Source organism: Ovis aries, chromosome 17 (genome assembly GCF_016772045.2).
Source record: "Ovis aries strain OAR_USU_Benz2616 breed Rambouillet chromosome 17, ARS-UI_Ramb_v3.0, whole genome shotgun sequence".
NCBI classification, from domain to species: Eukaryota; Metazoa; Chordata; class Mammalia; order Artiodactyla; family Bovidae; genus Ovis; species Ovis aries.
This window is the reverse complement of record NC_056070.1, coordinates 63,816,895-63,838,553: the sequence shown is the minus strand read 5'-3', so window position 1 is coordinate 63,838,553 and position 21,659 is coordinate 63,816,895. Positions and strand designations below refer to the sequence as shown.

The 21,659-nt window shown below is 48.3% G+C and overlaps 1 protein-coding gene across 4 annotated transcripts in view; it reads left to right on the top strand.

Annotated features, from left to right (window-relative positions):
• The window catches only part of UBE3B (ubiquitin protein ligase E3B), a 47,490-nt gene that overhangs the window by 2,111 nt on the left and 23,720 nt on the right, over nt 1–21,659 (top strand). For 2 of the 4 annotated variants that reach the window (XM_042234708.1, XM_042234709.1), the window contains exons 2-15: nt 1,860–1,910; nt 3,273–3,454; nt 3,980–4,100; nt 5,822–5,881; nt 6,678–6,782; nt 8,273–8,369; nt 9,958–10,043; nt 10,918–11,000; nt 12,171–12,276; nt 12,551–12,671; nt 13,666–13,843; nt 14,284–14,447; nt 15,582–15,749; nt 20,636–20,807. In XM_042234708.1, coding sequence (XP_042090642.1) covers nt 3,294–3,454; nt 3,980–4,100; nt 5,822–5,881; nt 6,678–6,782; nt 8,273–8,369; nt 9,958–10,043; nt 10,918–11,000; nt 12,171–12,276; nt 12,551–12,671; nt 13,666–13,843; nt 14,284–14,447; nt 15,582–15,749; nt 20,636–20,807 — 1,622 coding nt within the window. In that variant the 5' untranslated portion in view covers nt 1,860–1,910; nt 3,273–3,293. Of the gene's footprint in view, nt 1–1,859; nt 1,963–3,272; nt 3,455–3,979; nt 4,101–5,821; nt 5,882–6,677; nt 6,783–8,272; nt 8,370–9,957; nt 10,044–10,917; nt 11,001–12,170; nt 12,277–12,550; nt 12,672–13,665; nt 13,844–14,283; nt 14,448–15,581; nt 15,750–20,635; nt 20,808–21,659 lie in introns of all 4 variants that reach the window. The other 2 variants (XM_004017436.5, XM_012097936.4) reach the window with 1 other exon arrangement.

Here is a 21,659-nt window from a genome sequence, read left to right as displayed (position 1 = left end):
TTAACAGGTGACCATTCTTTCCTACCCGCAGACCCGGAGTGCCTGTACAGATAAGGGCCTTTAGTAAAGAGTTTTAAAAAGGCAGATCTTTGTGTGTATAAAAATAATCTGTCAGGCTTATTGACTGTGTGCCCTGTCAGCCACTTCGACGGGTGCTTGATGTCATCATCTCATTCAGTCCTTATGATCAGCCTCTAAGCTGATCAACAGACAAGACAGGACGGCTCAGAGCTGTATCTCCGCAGTACACAGCACAGCTACGGATCGCTCCAGCTCTGCGTGCCTCTCACAATGCCATGTCGCCCGACCACATGCCTTCTGTGGAGAATTCAAGAAAACAGACCAGTTAGGGAAGCAAAATGTCCCACAGTCCCACTACCTCAAAGCAACCATTCTTCTGTAATTGAAATATAGTTGATGTATATAATACATGTAAGTTACAGGGGTGCAGTATACGGCGACTCAGTTTTTAAGGGTTGTCTTCCACTTGCAGTTGTAAAACATTGGCCACATTCCCCCACGTTGTACAGAATATCCTTGCGGCTTGTTCTGTTTTCTGCTGTTGCACTGGGTCTTTGTTGCTGCGTGTGGGCTTTCTCTAGCTGTGGCGGGTGACGGCTACTCTCTAGTGGTGTGCAGGGTTCTCATTGCCATGGGTTCTCTTGTTGAGGAGCTCGGGTTCTAGAATGCAGGCTCAGTAGTTATGGAACATGGGCTTAGTTGTCCCTTGGCATGTGGGATCTTCCCAGACCAGGGATCGAACCCCTGTCCCCTGCATTGCGAGGCTGATTCTTAACCACCAGACCACCAGGAAAGCTCCTGTAGCTTATTTCATACCTTCCAGTTTGTACCTCTTAGTGCCTTACCCTACACTACCGTTTTCTCCTTCCCTGGCCCCACTGGCAACCACTTGTTTTTTATATCTGTGAGCTTGCTTCTTTTTTGTTATATTCACTGGTTAAAACAGGCATTCCGGTTTTTTCCCCAGTTTTGTATCTACCTGTGCACAGGACTTTTTTGTGATGTAATTGGGGTCATAGGGAAGAACCTTTTGTGTTCTATTACAAGGTAATCCCTACAGGGATGTTGCATTTAAGCCTAAATTATACTCAGTGGCCCATCTTTGGGAACTCTGCCTCCCAGCTAATGAACCTTAAGCTAAAATACCTTTGTTTAGCTCACAGGAAATATCCTGACCAGGCCCACCCATGAATGACTGCAGGGAGGAAGACCTGAACACATCCCGTCTGGAGCCTGACGGGAACCAAGAAATGTTTGACTTTATTCCCTCCCTTTTTAGTATAAAAGAAGCTTGAATTCTAATTCAGGCAAGATTGTTCTTTGGGACATGAGTCCACCATCATTCTCGGTTTGCTGTCTTCTCAAATAAAGTCACTGTTCCCTGCCGCAGCAGTGGTCTCTTATTGGACTGTTGTGTGACAAGCAGTGTGAGCCTGAACTCAATGACAGTATTGGTTCACAGCCAGCCCCTTTTTCATTTCTTAAGCATAAACATTTTTCCAGTTTGCTGAAAATGCCAAACGTAACTTGCAATGGCTTTTAAACATTCCGTCCCTGTGTTATCCTTTCTTGGTTGCCATCATAAAGCCTACAGCTCTAATTCAGCAACTTCTTTGGGCTTATTCTCAACCTGCTTCCTTTAAACTGAGGGCTGGGTAGATACGTGTGCCATTTAGATCTGATATTAATTGAAGAGGACACGGGTGGGTTTTTTTGTTTGTTTGTTTTTATTTAAACCAGAGGCCCTGTTTTTATTTTTTATTTTTCAGTGAAGAAGATAAGACGAAGCCCTGCCTATAAAACTCAATCTGAAATCTGGATTTTTTTTCTTTTGCCAGAAAAGACAAGCTCCTCTGAAGTGAGAAGCCGCCCTCAGCCGTGAGTCCTGTGTAAGCTCACTAATGATTACCTGACATTTCTGCGTCACCAGCAGGTCCTCAGGTGAGAAGACTCTATTGCCTGTCTTCTCACACTCCCTCCTGGGATCAGGTGAAAGTTTCAGGATCAAATTATAGGTGCTTAGTCACAGTCTGCACGCAACCTCCTGTCTTAATATTGGTTAGAGGCTCCCTCTACTGCTCCCTCCTCCACCACCGTCCCCCCCACACACACACTCCAGGAGGGTCTGTCTCCATGTTTGTCTTGAGAATTACTGATGAGAGACCAGCATGTTGGCAAAGCTTTGTTTACCAGCTGTGGATCAGCGTTGAACAGGGGTCACACAGGTGCCTCGACGTGTGGACATGGGAGGAGCCTCACGTGACCCTTTTTATCCTGGATGTTTTCACGTGGGCACTGCTTTGAGTGGGGTGACCTGGTAAAGAGATGATTTTCCAGAAGTCTGAATTTCTGAATAGTTCATTTCAGTGCCTGTGTCCGCCAAGCTGATTATTTTGCATAAAAGGACAAAGTTTTCAAGCATCTAAAGACATTATCTCAGTGTGAGAGGCTCCATGGACCAGTGCTGTGTGCTCTAGGCTGATAGCCACAACCACCCCTTTGGGAAAAGACAGTTACTGGTGATTTAGATGACACTATAATGGCTAATTGAGAGCCTCTGTCCAAGAATACCAGTCTGTGGATGGGGGCATCTCTGCTCTAATGTCTTCATCAGCCCTTGGCCAAATGGGAATAGTAAGGACAACAGAATAAGTTGTCCTTAGAACCAAACACATTCAATGTAATGGATTGTCTCACATTCTGGAATCACGTACCTTTGGCTTTCTTTATGTTTAATTGGCCCTTAAAAAAAATGAAAGGCTTCTTTTGTGCTGGACACAAAGTAGGTATCAGTAAATATTTGTTGAGTGAATGAATGAATAAAATAATGGTAATAGTAAATAATTATGTTTAATGTTTTGCCCTCCAGTCTTTACTCGGCAAAATAAAAACTGACTGTTCAGTGAAATATCCAGGGACCTTTGACTTAGAGGATGCCTGGTTTGAATTAGAGCTTTATAGATGGAATCGATTCATGCTTTGTTTATTCATTAAACGATTACTGAGCCTGAACCCTATGCCAGGCGCTGTGTTCTTTCTCTTAAGAAAATGTAATTATTTAGTATGGGAGAAAGCGTCGCTGATCTGGGGAGTTGCGTGAAAGGAGCTGATAGGAAGTTGGGACTCGTGCCAGGAGAGCCATTAGCCCTTGGGGAGGGTGCCAGGGCTTTCTGCCCTTTGCTCCTAAGCCCCTCTCCGTGAGTGTTTTTCGTATCATGACTGACATCAGCCACTGGCTGTTTTCCTTGCAGGGTTTGTGCAAGTTTGCAAACATGTTCACCGTTTCTCAGACCTCGAGAGCTTGGTTTATCGACAGAGCCCGTCAGGCTCGAGAGGAAAGGCTGGTGCAGAAGGAACGAGAACGGGCGGCCGTGGAGATTCAGGCCCACGTACGGAGCTTTCTCTGTCGGCGTCGACTGCAAAGAGAAATCAGGTGGGGGGCAGGAATCCTCAGCACGTGTTTTTTTTTAATGTTGTTTTCTGCAACTTAAAAAGGTATATTTATTTTGGCTGTGCCAGGTCTTTGTTGCTGCATGCCAGCTTTTCTCCAGTTGCGACAAGCGGGAGCTGCTCTCGAGTTGTGATGAGAGGGCTGCTGCTTGTGGTGGTTTCTCCTGTTGCAGAGGATGGGCTGTGGGCATACAGGCTTCAGTAGCTGCAGCTTGCAGCCTCTAGAGTGTGGGCTCAGTCCTTAGGCACCGGGGCTTAGTTGCTCTGGGGCACGTGGGATCGCCTCATACCAGCGACTAAACCCACGTCCCCTGTGTTGGCAGGCAGATTCCTAACCACTGGACCACCAGGGAAGTCCCAGCACGTTTACTTTTATTCCCAATAAATAGGGGGGAAAAAAACCCAGCTAGTATTTTCTTAGAGTTCTTGAACAGCCTTCTAGCTGCTGTGAGCTCCTAACTAAAAAAAAAATCTTTTTTTTTTTTTTTTTTTACCCTTCCCTCCCTAGGAGAGAGATTGATGAGTTTTTTAAAGCAGAAGACTCTGGGTCCAGTAGAAGAAGCGCACTTTGTATTTTTAAGATTGCCAGGAAACTGCTGTTCTTGTTCAGAATTAAAGAGGATAACGAGGTAAAATAATAGCAACACACGTCATGCTCACTATGTGTCAGATCCTTTTATAAGTATTTGATAAATATTAACTCGTGTAGTCGTTACAGCAGCTCCGTGAGTCAGGTTCTGTTACCCCCACGTCCTGCCCCTTTTGTTTTCTTGGAAGCTGTTTTGTGGGGATTATACCCACTGCTGAGAATCGTCATGATTTTTTTTTTTTTTCAATAAAGAAATTTGGGGGATTTTTTTGCTTGTTTGTTTATTTTTTACCATTTATTTATTTGGCCGTGTGGCATGTGGGATCTTACTTCCCTGACCAGGGATCAAACCTGTGCCCCCTGCAGTGAAAACACAGAGTCTCAACCACAGGATGGCCAGGGAACGCCCTCATCATGATTGGTTTCATGGTAACTCCTGTAAGCGGTTGTCCTCAGATGCCTATAGAAGCCAGACAGGTCAGCAGATGAGTGAGAGAAGCTGTTCATGAGTTACAGCACAGTACAGGTCATAATTCATGGTAACTGACAGACGGTGGTGAGGGCATCGGAGGGAGAGGTGGGCTGTGCCATGAGCAAGCAAAGGAGCAGCCATCCCTTGGCTCCAGCCGTTGGGGGACTGATACTCTGGTATTTTTTAAAGAGATGCTGGAGATCTTTGCTACTCAGTTTTCTAATTTGAAAACAAGTGAAACTCACTCAGTCATGTCCAACTCTTTGCCACCCCATGGACTATAGCCCGCAAAGCTCCTCTGCCCAGGGGGTTTCGCAGGCAAGAATACTGGCGTGGGTTGCTATTCCCTTCTCCAGGGGCTTTTCCTGACCCCGGGAATCGAACCCAAGTCTCCTTCCTTGGCAGATGGATTCTTTACTGTCTGAGCCACCAGGGAAGCCTGGTTGGCAGCTAATTTGAAATTTTTAAAATCCTGCAAAGCAAACAAACCATGCTAGTTGTACCTTTGGAGTCAGAACCATCAGCCTAGGAAGCAGGATTCCAAGGAAGGAGCTAGTTATCTGTGACCGTTGTAAGGATACCATTGGGGAGTGCCTCTGTGTTCCCGGGGTCAGGCATCCATTGCAGCTAAGCGTCTTGTTGCACCAGACCTTCTTCTGGGCACTGGGGTTCCCGAAAGAAACAAAATGGGCTCCATAACCCAGCAAGGGGGAGAGGAGGACGCTGGCACTGAGCCCAGTCACGCAGGTGAGGACAGTCAGCAGGGAGGGAAGGGCTCCCCAGTGAACAGAGGCGGAGACTGCAACTTGGTGTGGCCGGGGGCCGCCGGGGCCACGCCGCTCCCACAGGTGGACCCAGGCTTGGCAGAGCCAGAGCGTGACCCAGGCTCCAGTTTCCACTCTTGCTTTTTCGTTTCAAGATACAAGTGATGATATGACAGCTTGTGAGGCAAAAGTCCGTACGCATGGTGCTTACAAAACGGCAAATGGCTGAGCACAGTTGAGGAGAGACAGCTGCTGGTCTGCGGGGCTCCAGGCCCAGTTTGCCAGGCTGATCTTGTTTTCCAAAAGGACCCCCACTCTAGAGCACACCCAGGGCTCCTCTTGCCTGCGGGCCACCCGTTGGAGAGCCTTCCCTCAGTCTTTCTGATATCCTCGGTCTCCACATCTGCCAGTTGGAATTAAATAGGGTCCCCACGTGGGTCATTTGGCATGCCACACCAGGGAAACGTGAGGCCGCCTGATGTCTGTTCATCGGGAATGGATAACCTCCATTGTGCCTCTCTGCAGAGATTTGAGAAGTTGTGTCGCTGCGTCCTGAGCAGCATGGAAGCTGAGAACGAACCCAAGGTGAGTGGGGTTGGTGGGGAGGGGGGGGATGCCAGAAAGTCTCCCACGACCCCGCAAGCCAGCCTGCTTGGCTCTGAAAGTTCCCTTGAATGTTCTGACTGTTGTGTATGAGTCTGCTTATGTTCACGTGGGTGTGTGCATGTGCTAAGTTGCTTTGGTCGTGTTTGACCGCAATCCTATGGACTGTAGCCCTCCAGGCTCCTCTGTCCATGGGATTCTCCAGGCAAGAGTACTGGAGTGGGTTGCCATGCCCTCCTCCAGGGCATATGTTCATATCCACACGCAAATAAGTAATGGATCAGAAATATTAACAAAGTGCAGCTGATTTCCTCAGTCTCTACATTATCCAAGAAGCTGTGTTCAGCCCTTGCCTCTTACTCAGGATGGTAAATCCTCTTACCAGGCTGTTTTACCTTTGAGTTTAGTGTTAAAATGAGTCCTGTTGTTTAGTCCCTCAGTCATGTCTGACTCTTTTGCGACCCTATGGACTGTAGTCCGCCAGGCTCTTCCGCCCATGGGACTTCCCAGGCAAGAATACTGGAGTGAGTTGCCGTTGCCTTCTCCAGGGCATCTTCCAACCCAGCAATTGAATCCGTGTCTCCTGTACTGGCAGGTGGATTCTTTACTGTTGAGCCACCAGGGAAGCCCAAGAGAAATCCTACTTCTTATTTATCCATTCATCCCCTGCCTCATCTGACTCTAGACCTGGCTGTTTGATCCCATTCCAGTGTCTGGAATGTATGTCGTTTGATCCGTGTAACTGCCTGTTACATTCCTCTTTTTTTCATGCTTGCAGGTGTGGTACGTGTCCCTGGCTCTTTCCAAGGATCTCACTCTCCTATGGATTAAACAGATCAAAGACATCCTGTGGTATTGCTGTGAGTTTCTTGAGCAGCTCAAGGTAAAAAATAAAACAAGACTGTAAACCTGTCCTTCCCACATGCGGGCTCTAGGATGTGCTTTCAGAGTCCTTGTGGCTCGCTCATAGATGTTACTACCTGTATGATCTCCCAGCTGGAGTCTAGTGATGAATTACTGGAGCCCTGTCCCCGAGAGTGAGCTGGATGCTGTTATCAGCCTGAGCGCCTTTTTCATGCCCAGTGTTTTGAATATTGACTTGGTCTCACCACAGTCTTGATGACAGGAGTCTGTTGTTTTCCCTTCTGCCCTTTGATGTAGTGGATACTTTAGAGTTGACATTATTATATGAGTCAGGCCCCTTGTGACAAGTGCAGACACCCAACGTGAGTGCAGCCGGTAATACACAAGCTAAGGAAGGAAGAGGACATTTCGCTGTAGAGTCTTTCTGTAACAGGCAGCTGGAGATGACTGGAGCCAGGGGCTGGTGGGGTTGCCATCTCTTAACTTATCTCCTCTATGCTCCCTTCGGGAATCCCCTCGGCCTCTCCCGCTGTAATCACGGTGGCCAGCAGTTCCAGGCCTTACGTCCTTACTGTGTCCTGACCGAAGGGAAAAGGGATCAGAGATCTGGAAGGACTCGTAAAGGTCCAGTGGGATCCTGGCCTCAACCCTGCACTGGGCACGGTGGCAAGACAGATGGGGTGCCACCCTCACCCCCACCTGGCCCAGTGCCCTCCTGTGTGCTTTAGGAAGGTGGGCAGGGCGTGTGTATGCCAACAGCGGCCATTTCCACTTCACTCATGTGGAGACTAGACGTTTCAGGGGCAGAGGCTTGGCACGGATTCCACTGGTGACTGAGTTATGGAGCAAATGTTGCCAGAGCCCCCGGTGATCCATTCCCAGACATCTCTCTCAAGGTGCTCGAGAATGGCTCTCTCGGCCTTGACCCAGGAGAAACCATAAATTATAGTCATCGTTATAGGAATAGCTAGTATTACCTAGTATGATCTGTGTGCCAGGCACTGTTCTTGGTGCTTTATATACATTAATCCATTTATGTCTCATAACAACCCAATGAAAGCAGCAGCGTTACTGTCTCTAGTCAATAGGGGAGGAAGTACAGAGAGGTTAAGAAACTTGCCCAAGGTCACACAGCTAGTAAGTGGTAAAGCCAGAAGTCTGAGGTCACTGTCCTTGTTCTGTTCAATTCATTTCTTCTCTGTGGCTGCAGTGTACACGCATACATGTGTTAAATACTAAATGTGTACATATAAGCAAGCCCGCGCTGGTCATCTTGTTTTCTAAGAATTCTCAATTCACCAGTCTCAAGAGTCTTTCAGGATCTGTGGTCAAGCCCTCATGTGCCAAAATCCCCATCATTTAACTCCTGAAGCGGTGACTCCTCAAGAGAAAAAGAATAAGAGCTTAGAATCCCAACTCGTTTGTCTGCAGTCAGAAAAGTTGTAAATGGATTGTTTTGCTGCCCTGGGCTGGAGGGCGCGTGTCTCAATCTCACTTCATTGTTTCTAGCCGGAAATTTTACAAGACTCCAAACTCATCACCCTTTACCTCACGATGCTTGTCACCTTCACGGACACTTCAACGTGGAAAATTCTCCGGGGAAAAGGTCGGTGAGACTCACTTCAAAGTCTTTCCCAAGTCACATTTCCATAGAGAGTCTGGGGGATGTTTTCAAGAAGTGTTTTTGCCGCCGTGAGCCTCAGGGAAGGGCCTGGAACCACACGCCTGGAGATGCCCTTGGCGTGTCCCATCCGGCTGCCCCAGGGTGTCTAGAACACGCTCAGTATTGAAAGAAGGCACAGTCCCTCTGAGCTCACTTGATACAGCTCCCAGAGCACCACAGCCTCCAGGCAGTCATATTCACTTAAGCCTCCTCACTTCACACGGAGGATGTTCGGCAGCAAATAATTCTTAGGGACTTCCCTGGCGGTCCAATGGCTAAGACTCCATGCTTCCACTGCAGGGGGCGTGGGTTCTCAGGGGAGAACTAAGATCCTGCGTTCTGCACAGCGCAGCCTAAAAAAACTAAAAGCTCATAAAATAATTCTATTTCGCCCATAAAACTGCCTCTGTCCCTGAATCCTGAACTCAGCCTCACGTCTCATACGTTCGTGTCGTTCATCCATTCAGCATAGCCTACTCTGTGTGAGGTGCTGAGGAGGCACCAGAGATGCGGGAAAGGTCACTGTCCTCCAGGGGCTGTAGGGCTGAACTCTGTGCGCCCGCCCCTCCTCACCAGACTTGAGTGTGGGGGCCAAGAGGAGACAGATGTTGGAGAGAGTACGGGGCTTCCCTGGTGGCTCAGTGGTAAAGAATCCGCCTGCCAGTGCAGGAGATGTCAGTTTGATCCCTGGGTCGGAGAAGAGAGTGGCAACCCACTCCTGGAGAATCCCAAGGACGGAGGAGCCCTGTGGACTACAGTCCACAAGGTCATAAGAGTCAGACGTGACTTAGTGACTGAACGACAACGTGTGTGTATGTGTATATATATATATTTTTTTATATGAATATGTGTGACTGTGTGAGTGACGTATGTGAGTATGTACAGGTCACGACACCAGTGTGGCAGGTGGCACTTGGAAGGAGGAGCCCAGGAGAAGCGAGGTGCAGTGGGGTAAGAGGCCCTGCCTTGTGTGGGGCTCAGGCTTTCCTGACGAAGCGGTGTCTGAGCTGAGAGCTGGGGGGAGAGGTAGGGTGCGCAGAGGACGGGCAGAACTGTGAAGCAGAGGAAACTGCGTGTGTCAAGGCTGCAGGCCAGGGAGGAGGGATTCTTTGGGGCCTGATCCTGGACTCTGGGTGGGGAGGGATGGGGGAGCAGGCATTTAAAACTCATGTTCTGGGCCCTGCGAGGGACCTTGTGTCCCATTGGGAAGCAGAGGTCGCTGCAGTGGGTACAAAGTGCCAGGCCTTGGGACGTAGAAAGGTGCTGCAGGAGCTTGGAGGCCGAGGACGATGCTTCTGGGAGCGGATAGGACCCGTCTCTTAAGAGGTGACCCTTGAACCAGGCCTTGCAGGAGAGAGAGAACCCTGGAAATACCGCATCTCTTCTGATACCAGGCCCAAGGGGAGCAGGAAGGCAAGCCAGAGGAGCTCTGGTTTCCTTACAGCCCAGGGCCTGGGCACATAAACAGTTCACATGGTGGTCAGAGGTTTTTTGGTTTTTTTTCTTTCTCAGCCTTTTTTCCTTCGTTTAGGTGAGAGTCTTCGACCAGCCATGAACCACATTTGTGCAAACATAATGGGCCATCTCAACCAGCGTGGGTTCTACCCTGCTCTGCAGGTCTGTCTCTTCTTGCTCTGATGTGTGGCTTCATTCTCCAGTACCTGACCTTGGGTTTTAGCTCTGGTTTCAGCACATCTTCCGCCCTCCTCAGAGCAGCACTTCCTGCAGAAAGGGCTTACGGCCCAGCACCCTCTCTGCCCTACCCGCCTTCATGGTTTGTGTAAAAAGAGGACAATAGCTGGGATCCCTTTCTTGTGTTTACCTTTTAGTTTTAAGGACAGTCCAGTCACTTGAAGCTCAAGCTCAGGCAGGAGGCCTCAGGACGCACCCTGTCAGGCTCCTTCTTGGTCAGCGTCTGGAACTGTCTTTCTCGTTCCACGTCCTCCAGCAGCCTTTGGTCCACCGTGCATGTTATTAGGCCAGTTCGCGCATCCAGGGAATTGTCAGAAATCTGTCTCATCAGTGTTTAAAAGTACTTTGGAATTCCGCAGCTTGAGAAGTGACGTGGATTGAGTCCATCCTTCCACCTGGGGCTGCGGTGGGCTCTCATCTAGTTGGGCTTCCTTTTCTCCTCACGGTAGCCCTGCGAAGCGCCGTGGCGGCCCAGGGTGGATTCTCCACAGCTCCTCTCAGTGGCAGCTTCTGCTTCACACCCTAACTCCGAACTGCTTCTAAAATAATTGAGATCTTAAATCTGGTATTCTTCTTCTCAGCTGTGAATTTTTTTTTTTAGCTATTCTTAAAAACTTAAGAGTAATACTTAAAGTAGAGTGGACAAATTGGACCTCCATACCCATTACTTTTCTTTCATTTTTTTAGAAACATCCTAATACAGTTTTTTTTTAATCTGAAGCACTTGTTGTACCTTTTCTACGTATACGTGAATATAAAGTTGGCATCACCCCCTGACCAGTTACAATGTTCTTTTCAGATCCTGCTAACCCGTGGCCTGGCGAGACCCCGGCCTTGTCTGTCCAAAGGCACTTTAACAGCCGCCTTTTCCCTAGCAATGCGGTAAGTAGGGGGCTGCAGCTGAGGGGCTGGTGTGCTTCTGAAGGCCCCTTCTCCTGCAAACTCCTTCTGAAGAAGGCCAGCTAGCGAGTGTTTTCAAATCTTCTGTCACAGCTGCTCTGCCACTGTAGCCAGGCAGCCACAGACGGGGATGGCTGCGTGTTCCCAGGAAACTCTAGTACAAAAATCAGCAGTGGGCAGATTTTGACCTGTGGGCAACAGTTTGCCAACCTGGTCTAGACTGTGTTTACCACTTAACTAGCCACATGGGACTGTTTCAAATGGAAACTTTTAAAATTAAATGCAATTAAGAATTCAGTTCCTTGATTTCATTAGCCACATTTCATGTGGTTCAGAGACCACAGGTGGCTAGTGAAACCCATATTGACAACACAGCTAAGGAACATTCCATCATCACAGGAGGTTCGGTTGGACGAGGCTGCTCTATCTGGGGAGAACTCTATGTAAAAAGTCCAAATAAAGGGGAGATTAGTGACATAGTTTGTTTAAACCACTGTATCCAAAATTGCCATCTTTGCATGGAATCAATACTTTTATTTATTCTCATTAAAATTGTGTGCATACTCACACACTAAGTCGTATCCGACTCTTTGTGACCTCACAGATTGTAACCCGCCAGGCTCCTCTGTCCATGGGATTTCCCAGACAGGAATAACTGGAGTAGGTTGCCATTTCCTTCTCCAGGGAATCTTCCTGACCCAGGGATCGAACCGACCTCTCCTGCAATGGCAGACAAGTTCTTTACCCCTGAGCCACCTGGGAAGCCCTGTTGGTGACTTAGCACGCAGCAGACACACCCGTGTCAGCGTCACAGCGCTGGCAGCCCAGGAGCCCCTCTCCGCTTCCCTTCCTGTCACTACTCCCCCCTGCTCTCCCATATATGTAGTTCCTTACCCTGCCTTTTTTAAGTCAATTAAAGCCTGAGGATTCTCTGATGTCAGTAAAACCTCAGTGAATTGATTTTTCATAGCTACATGATAAGCCATCACTGATTGAACCCTTCCCCCAGAGGATGGGCCCATTTTGCGTCCAGTCTTCCTTAAAGTCCTGTGAAGCATACCTTCAAGGGATTTGGGGGTGTTGGTGGGATTGTTCTTTTGTTCCAGGTTCACAGTATAGTCCTCCTGAGTGAGGTGATCTGTCTGTGTCTAGCCCCGTGCTTGCTGCACAGTTTTCAGACAATCTGATCCGGCCGTTCCTCATCCACATCGTGTCCGTGCCCGCCCTTGTGACTCATCTCAGCACCGTGACCCCCGAGGTCAGTGGGCTCTGCACTCCCCCAATCCCATTTTTGCCTTTGTCCTTAGAATAGAAATTTTAGCCTCTTCCCTTGATGTTTCTCCAAAATCAGTAGCCACCGTAGACATACTCATGCTGGAAGCCCAAAGAAAAGGGGTCTCATCTTTGTTTTCTCCCTGGTGATGGAGAACATGTTTGGCAGCCAGGGGGTGGTCTGCAGGTGATGGGGTTCATGCTCTGGTGGGAAACTCCTCCTGTCAGCCTCTGCTTTAACAGTCTGCGATTGTTCGCAGCGCCTCACTGTTTTAGAATCTCATGACATGCTCCGTAAATTCATCGCATTTTTAAGAGACGAAGATCGATGCCGTGACGTGTGTGAAAGCTTGGAAGGATGCCATACGCTTTGTCTCATGGGTGAGTACCCATGGTTGAAATTTGATGGTGTCCTGGGCATTGGGAAAAGCCCAGGTGTTTTGCTTTCCACCATTCTGGAGGCCACGAGCTGTTTTTAGTACAAGCTGGAAGTGCTACAGGAAAAGGTAAATAGTTAGAGTAGACACATAAAATTGAAAGTCGCATGGAGAATATATCAGCCTGGCAGACTAGCTGAGTGACTGTAAGTGAATGTTACATTTCAGCCCTTTTGCTTCCTGGCAGCCAAGAGAAAAATGGAAACGTGTGAGTTCCTGGAGAATTCTCAGCTCAGGAGAGCAGAGGGCACAGAAGGGTGGGGCTTAGACCGGAATGGAGTCTGTAGCGTTCACTTTATGACATTTTTATTTAGATGAGGAAAGGGTTTGTGGACAGGAGGGTTTAAAACAGCAGAGGTGCAGAATTCTGTTTGCCTAATTAGAGGAAATAGAGGAATTAGAAATTAGAGGGGGAAGAAAGGTTAGAGGAAATATAAAAAGGTTCTTGGGGCTACATTTTAAAGGAGTCGATGGTAAGAGTAAGACATGAAGTAACTTCAGTGAACACGGAATAACAGTGGTTTTCCAGGACTTTCAGATTTTCTTCAGAAGATCATTCCTTGTGTTGACCCTTGATTTTAGAATACTAGTATAATGAAGTGTTATACTCACTTAAAAATCTGGCCTTTTGCCTGTTAATTCAAATAACCCTCACATCAAGATAGGGGACCCCTGTTGCAATGTTGCAGAGGAGGAAGCAGACTCGAGAGGTGGTTTGAGGGTCGGCCAGCTCGCCTGCAGCAGAGCCTGGACTGGAGGCCGGGTCGGCCTGTTTCTGAGCCTCAGCCTGTGCTGCAGTCCCAGCGCCACAGGACCCTCTCTGGGGATTTATTCCTGCCCCTGGACATGGGTGCCTGGGTCCGGGGCAGGGAGCGGGGCTGGGAGGCGAGGAAGCGTGTCGGCCCCGGCCCATCGCACTCCGCCTTCTCTCTTTGCAGGCAACCTCCTGCACCTGGGCTCCCTCAGCCCCAGGGTGTTAGAGGAGGAGACGGACGGCTTCGTGAGTCTGCTCACCCAGATGCTCTGCTACTGTCAGAAGTACGTGTCCCAGAAGAAGTCCAACCTGACCCACTGGCACCCCGTCCTCGGCTGGTTCTCCCAGTCCGTGGACTACGGGTGAGTCCTGGAGGCAGAGCATGCCTGTCTCGTCTCCTCCTCCTCCTGCCTCCCTCCCACCACTGCCCCCGCCTCTCGTCGAGATCGGTGGGCCAGCTATGAAGACGACGGCGCACTAGGCATTAGGCAGCTTTTGTCGACAGGGTGGTGAACAGGATGGAATCAGGATGAAGCGCAAACAGGTCGAGGGTGGCTGGGAGGCGACTGGGACGTGTGGGGCCTGGGGAGAGCCGTGAGGCTGCCCCAGCAAAGGAAGCCTGGGTGGAGCATGAGCCGAGGAGGAGCTCGGTGCCTCTGCACCTGGGCCTCGGCAGCCGTTTGGGGACCCCACACCTCTCTTAGGGCCCTATCTGCCGTGCCAAGGAGCAGTGCTAAGCCACCCCTCCAGGTGGCCTTCCATCAGGTGGGGCTGACACGCCCATGCTCCTGCTCTCGCCCAGCCTCAACGAGTCCATGCCCTTGATCACCAAGCAGCTGCAGTTCCTGTGGGGGGTGCCTCTCATCCGGGTCTTCTTCAGCGACATCCTGAGCAAGAAGCTGCTGGAGAACCAGGAGCCAGCCCACGCGCCGCCAGCCTCACCGCAGAATGTGCTGCCCGTGAAGAGTGAGTGGCTCCGCCTGCCCCAATGTCCAGCTCCTCAATGGCCCTGGGTGCCTGTCCCCTCTGTCACATGACCTCTGCCCGTTCTCTTGAAGGTTTGAGATGGCTTAAGTCTAGCAGAACAGTGACAGAAAATCCTTAGGGAGAGAAAACAAGGGCTAGGGACTATCACTGTGAACAAAATCAAGGTTGAGTGTCCAGAACATCCATAGATGGTCCATGAGGGCAGCTGTACTCATCTCTGAGCTTCTGTTCGGCTGGAGGTTTCTTTTTTTGGCTTTGAATTTCTAATAGCCAGAAATGAGGAGGAATTTATGGACCTTTTCTTACTTCTCATTAGTAGAAAGAAGGAGGAGGACTGATTTCTTAAGGGAGGTAGAGATTTTCTGAGTTCCTAGTCATAAAAGATAACCTCCCCTGTGGAATTCCTAATATAGGGACAGTGGTCACTGGGCAGGCTGCCACCTCAGCGTCCCCCTTGCAGGATCCATGGAAGCGGGTTCCATGGAAAGGTTTCTCATAGCCCATGCCGATAAAATGAAGGCAGTGCTTCTGGCACATAATCTGGAGGACTTACCTGCCTCTGGCAGATTGTGAGGTTCAGTGTGGCTTTTCTCCTGCCACCCAGCGTATTGCAGAGCTCCATATTGTAGCCAGCAGTGAGCATGGGCTTGTAACTTCAGCAGGATATAAATGGGAAGGTGTAAACGAGTGCAACCCCAAACTGAATATGCGTACTTGAAGCTGATGCTGCTACTTGCCTCTGAAAGCACAGCACGTTGGGAATCAGCCAGGCTCCACACTTCCCCCTTCCCCCAGTAGAGTCCTCAGTTTAACCTTTGTGGGTTCTAAAGTTAAGTGGTTATAGTAAAGGAATCCACAGACTGAATCGATATGTTCTGCCTGTTCTGAAGAGTCTCCTCCTATTCTGAAGAGGTCTCTGCATTCTCCCTGAAAACCTGTTGTCACTGCTTTTCTGATTTACCCCAAAGAGAGGATTCGAATCACGGGAGAGCCTCCCTGTCTGGCTCTGGCTGGAAGTTTGGCACTCTGCTGAAATGCCCTTCCCTTTTCTGGGGAGGCGTTGGGCAGATGGCTGAGCTCCTACTCACATGTCCCCTCCCCTCTCGCCGGCAGCTCTCCTGAAGCGAGCGTTTCAGAAGTCAGCGTCAGTCCGCAACATCCTGAGGCCCGTCGGGGGCAAGCGCGTGGACTCCGCGGAGGCGCAGAAGGTCTGCAGGACCTGCGTCCTCTACCAGACCTCGCTGGCGACTCTCACCCAGATCCGGCTGCAGGTCCTCACAGGTCCGGGGTCCCAGGGCGGCCTTTGCCCTCACTCCCATCTGCCAGACCAGTCCTCTGAGATGCTGATTCTCTCCTGGCTTCCTTGACTCAGAAATCACGTTGGAGAAGGGTGTCTTTGCTGTTCTTCTTAGAGATTGGTCCACCTCACTTACAGCTCGAGTTCCTCCCAGCCTAGCACTCCTAGATTGTTCCTGAGGCTTGGCTTTTATTTTCATTATGAAGTACAACTGGCTTTCTAAAAAAGTTAATTTTTTTTTTATGAATAGAAAACTAGAAAAGTCAAGAAGCAGAGAAAAGAACATTTAAACCACTCTTAATCCCACAGTCTATAGGTAACCATTTGATCCTGAGTGTGTTGCATATATATGTGTTTAGATTGAAATGTATAGTTTTTTCCCCTTTCTGTTAATCACATTATAAGCATTTTGTCATCTCAGAATTCTTTAAAACCTCATTTTTTTTTAACTTTTAATTTTGTATTGGGGTATAGCCAATTGACAATGTTGTGTTAGCTTCAGGGGGACAACAAAAGGGACTCAGCCGTACATATACATGTATCCATTCTCCCCAGACTCCCCTCCCACCCAGGCTGCCACTTAACATTGAGCAGAGTTCCCTGTGCTCTCCCGTAGGTCCTTGTTGTTAAACTCTCATTTTTATTGGCTGCAGGAGACCTCATTTCATGGATATGCCTGACATTTTCCTTTCTAGCTGAGCAGGGAAGAAAGTCCCCACTGTGCGCAGAGAATTGGGCATCAGGGCTTGGAAGTTGCAGCGCAAGAATTGTTAGTATGGTTGGTATTGTGAGGACAAAATGCAAGCCTTGAAGCTGCTGACTGCGTAAAGGGTCAAGAGCTTCTCTGTTGCTTTTTACATTTTTCTGAATCAAATTGCTGCTGCTTCTGTCTTTCACTCTTAACTTGCGTTGTTGTTCAGTTGCTCAGTCGTGTCTGACCCTTTGTGACCTCATGGACAGGCTTCCCTGTCCTTCACTATTTCCCAGAGTTTGCTCAGACTCATGTCCATTGAGTCGGTGATGCCATCTAGCCTCATCTCATCTTCTGTCATCACTTACTCATCTTCAAATATTTATAGAGCCTGTGAGTGTCGGGCATTGAAGACACAAGAGGGAATAAGACAGCCAAGATCTGTGTCCCAAGAGTGTTGCAGTCTAGTAGTATGAAGACAATGATAAGCAAGAGGTGACTACATTTGCTATAATGAAGGGCACGGTGACAGTCAGAGGGATGAGAGACGTTGACTTGGACCAGAGCAGTGTTCTTCAGCCTCAGCACTGCTGACATTTGGGGCCAGACAGTTCTGTGTTATGGAGGTGGTCCTGTCCATGGTAGGACCAGCTGTTCCTGACCTGCAGGTTCCAGTAGCCCCTCTCCCACACTCATGACAACCATACGTGTCTCTCAACGTTGTCCAGTGCCCCTTGTGGGGCAAAATCATTCCTAGTTGAGAATCACTGGGCCAGTGGAAATGAAAGTGGAAAGATTATGATGTGTTTTAGAGGTGGAATCGACAGGTCTCACGGGTAGATTGGATCTGGGGAAGTGAGGTGAGATCATGGGGCATCTAGAGTTCTGTTGGGCTGTGATGAGTGTAGGGTGCCTGCTGGACCCGCAGTGGAGATGCCAAGCCAGTGTGCGAATGTGCTGTTCGGGGGTTGAGCAGAGGGGCGGGTGAAAGGCCTGGGGCTGAGAGCTGCTTCCCTGGGTGCATAGAAGGGGGGCACAGATGAACTGGCATCCCAGCACCCAGTGGGAGGGTCTGGGAAGCAGACTGAATCAGATTTTGAGGTGGTAGCCTGTGTCCAATTTTTTAAGATAACCAGAGTAAACATCCCCCGTTGTCCCAGTGAGAGCATCCAAAAGGAAGTTTCCTGGGCAAGCAGAAAATACATGATTTTAGGGAATTCGCTTCCAGTGGTTAGAACTCAGCGCTTTCATTGCCGGGAACCAGGTCCAGTCCCTGGATGAGGAACTAAGAATCCCACAGGTTGTGCCACGTGGCTAATTAAAAAAAAAAAAAAAGATAAACTAAAGTCTATGTGTAGTATTCATTCTGTCAGTTTGTCTGGACACAACACTATACACGAATGATAGAAAATAACATAGTGGTTTCAAAAATACTGCAGTTTTCCTCCTCTCACAGTCTACAGAATGTCTCCGTTTGTGCCCCTCACGTACGTGTGTGGGTCCTGGAGCCACGTGCTGCCCCTCTGACACGGCTTCCAGACCACGGCGTCCCTGTTTCTGTCCAAGCTGCTCAGGAGGCAGCCCCACTGAACTGGTAGATCACACTGTAAATGGGTATGTTTTCCCTGCAGAAGTATACCTGTCATCTCCGCAGTGTTAACTACTTACCCCGTTTCTTTTTTTTCTTAAACTGAGTTTTAATAGTTGACATGTAGCATTATCTTAGTTTCAAGTGCACGGCATAATGGTTTGGTATTTGTACACATTGCGAAATGATCCACACAGTAAGGCTTGTTAACATTTGTCACCATACATTGTTAAAATTTTTTTTTTCTTTTTTTTTTTTTCCCCTGTGATAAGGACTTTAAAGATCCACCCTCTTGGCAGCTTTCAAAAATGCAGTATATATATTGTTAACTGTGGTCCCCATGCTGTACTTTACATCCCCATGGTTTATTTATTTTGTAACTGGGAGTATGTCCTTCTTTAAAGATACGTTTTGTTTACTTATTTGGCTGTGCCAGGCCTTAGTTGTGGCATGCACGATCTTTAGCTGTGACGTGTGGGTTCTAGTTCCCCGACGAGGGATTGAACCCAGGGCCCCTGCTCTGGGAGCACGAAGTCCTAGCCACTGGACCCCCAGGGAAGTTTGTTGTTTTTGATCCTCTTCACCTGTTTTGCTTACCTTCCCCCCCACAGCCCGCCCCTTTCCCCAGCAGCCGCTCGTCTGTTCTCCTTGTCTGTGAGCTTGAGTTTGTTCCTTTGTTTTTTGGTTTTCACATATAAATGAGATCGTTTGGTATAATGTCCTCAGGGTCCATCCTTGTTACAGGTGGCAAGATAACCGTCCTTTTTTTATGACTGAATAGTATTCGTGTGTGTGTGTGTGTGTGTGTGTGTGTGTGTACGTGTACGTACACACTGATGGACACTTAGGCTGTGTCCTTATCTTGGCTGTTGTAAACAGTGCTCCTGTGAACAAGGGGATGCATGTATCTTTCCAAATTAGTGTTTTTGTTTCCTTCCAGTGAATGAATATACAGAAGTAGAATTGTTGGAATCATATGGTAATTCTATTTTTTTTTTTTTTTTTGAGGAATCTCCATACTGATTTCCATGATGGCTGCACCAATTTACGGTCCCACCTATGGTGCACAAGGGTTCTCTTTTCTCCACATCCTCACCAGCACTAGTTATTGTCTTTTTGATGATAGCCATGCTGTCAGGTGTGAGGCGATACCTTACTGTGGTTTTGATTTGCATTTCCCTGATGACGAGTAATGTTGAGCACCTTTACCTGTTGCCTATTTGTATGTCTTTTCCGGAAAACTGTACTCAGATCCTCTGACCGGTTTTTAAGCAGATGGCTTGGGGGTTTTTTTGGTGCGTTTCATGAGTTCTTCATATAATTTGGATATTAACCCCTGATCAGGTATATGATTACAAGTATTTTCTTCCATCCCGTAGATTGCCTTTTCATTTTGTGGATGATTCTTTTGCTGTGCAGAAGCTTTTTAGTTTGCTGTAGTTCCACCTGCTAATTTTTATTTTCATTGGCTTTGTTTTTTCCGAGATCCTTGTCAAGCAACTTATATGATTTCTTCTAGAAGTTTCATGGTTGCAGATCTTGTATTCAATTCTTTAATCCATTTTGAGTTTATTTTTGTGCATGGTATAAGATAGTAGTCTAGTTTCATTCTTTCGCCTGTGGTGAATTTTTCTATAATGCTTCAGAGTATCTCTGCAATGGTTATGCACTGCTTTCCCATTTCTGAGATAGAAAAATAGAAGTGGATGAGAGAAAGCTCTGCTCAATGCGGATAAGCCTACAAGATATTTTAAAACAGGGATCAGCAAACTATGGCCCACAGGCCAAATCAGCTCACCACTTGGCTTTTGTAAGTAAAGTTTTGTTGGAACACAGCTACATCTGTTTATTTCCCTATTGTCTGTGGCTGCTTCTGTGCTGTGATAGTAGCATTGAGTAGTTTTGACGGAGACTGGTCCAGACTAAAAATCTAAAAATACTCTCTGGCCTTTTCCACAAAAAAATTGCTAATTCCTGAAATAAAACATTAACACTGAGGGGACTTCCCTGGTGTTCCATTGGTTAAGACTTCACCTTCCAATGCAGGGGGTGTGGGCTCAGTCCTGGTTGGGCAGCTAAGATCCCAAGTGCCTCATGGTCCAAAACCCAAAACATGAAATGGAAGCAGTGTTGTAATAAATTGAATACTTTTCAAATGGTCTACATCAAAAAATCTTAAAAAAAAAGAAAAAAGAAAAACATAAACTTTGAGTCAGGTAGATCTGGGTTCTATTCTTGGGTCTGATACTTCCTGGCTGTGTGATTTGGGGCCAATTACTCAGTTTCTCTGGGCTTCAGTTTCCTGCCTTATAAAATGGCAGTATCATGGGGCTTCACAAGGTAAAAGGAAGTAGTGCCTGAGTATTCAGAATGGTATCTGATACATAGTAACTAAGCACCCATTGACTGTTAGCTGCTCTTATCATTGTTCTCATGGGTAACATTGTTCTCACATGCTTTTCTTTGTAATGGCATTTTCTTTCTGTCACAGGCATTGATAAGTTCAAGCATTTTGCTTTCCTGGAGGGGAGGAGAAATAAGGGACCAGGTGGAGCCCCACTTGAAGCTTCGGTTTCTGTCTCCTTTTTCAGGTCTCACGTACCTCGATGACCTGCTGCCCAAATTGTGGGCGTTTATCTGTGAGCTGGGGCCCCACGGAGGGCTGAAGCTCTTCCTGGAGTGCCTCAGCAATGACACGGAAGAGTCTAAGCAGCTTCTGGCCATGCTGATGCTGTTCTGTGACTGTTCCCGGCACCTCATCACGTAGGTTGACCTTTGTGGGACTGAGTTCCTTTCCCCGAACGTGGGGTGGAGAGACCCAATTACAGTGTCAGCAAGGAAGCCATTGCTGATGGGATTACCTCGAGCACTCGGACCCATCGTTAGAAGGAGCAGATGAGACGGTTAACAAAGTGGGGGGCTTGTAGCAGATAGTCAGCATTTGTTAGCTCCCATCCTCTACAGGAGAGCCGGGCCACTACCGCTCGATGTGGGCTTTGGGGTCCCCTGGAGCTGGGTTCAGGCCACACCTTGGCTATTTACTCACTGGGCTAAGTAGTTACCCGGAAAAATTCCAGAGCCAGGGTGCAGAAGGTGGCCCAGCCACTGGCTGAGACACCCTGGGCCAGGGAGGAAGGGCCTCGCCTCTCTGGGCCTCAGTTTCCTGAGCTCTAGTTGGGAATTCGTAGCACCTCTTGGCCGTGTGGCAAGGCAGGGGAGATCAGTGTTCAGCATAGTCCTGGCACAGGAAGAGGTCAGGATGTGCTAGCGGTTCTTGTCAAGCTGACCCTGGGCAAGTTGCTCAACCTTTCTGAGCCTCAGGTTCCTCAACAGTAGAATGGAAAACAGTATTACCAAGCTGATAGGGAGCGAATGAGACAAGGAATGGCAAGGAGTTAGTACAGTGCCTGGCACGGCAGGAAATTAACAAATGTGAGCCCCTGCACTTCCTTTTTCTTTAAGCATATGTGTCTACTTGAGTATTTCGTATTTTTTGAAAACTTCACTTTTTCCACAAAAGATTAGTAAAGAATTGTAAGATGGAATGGACCTCAGGCAATTGCACACGGATCTAGGAGGCGTTGGCAGATGAGTATTAGGGACACGTAGGTGGCA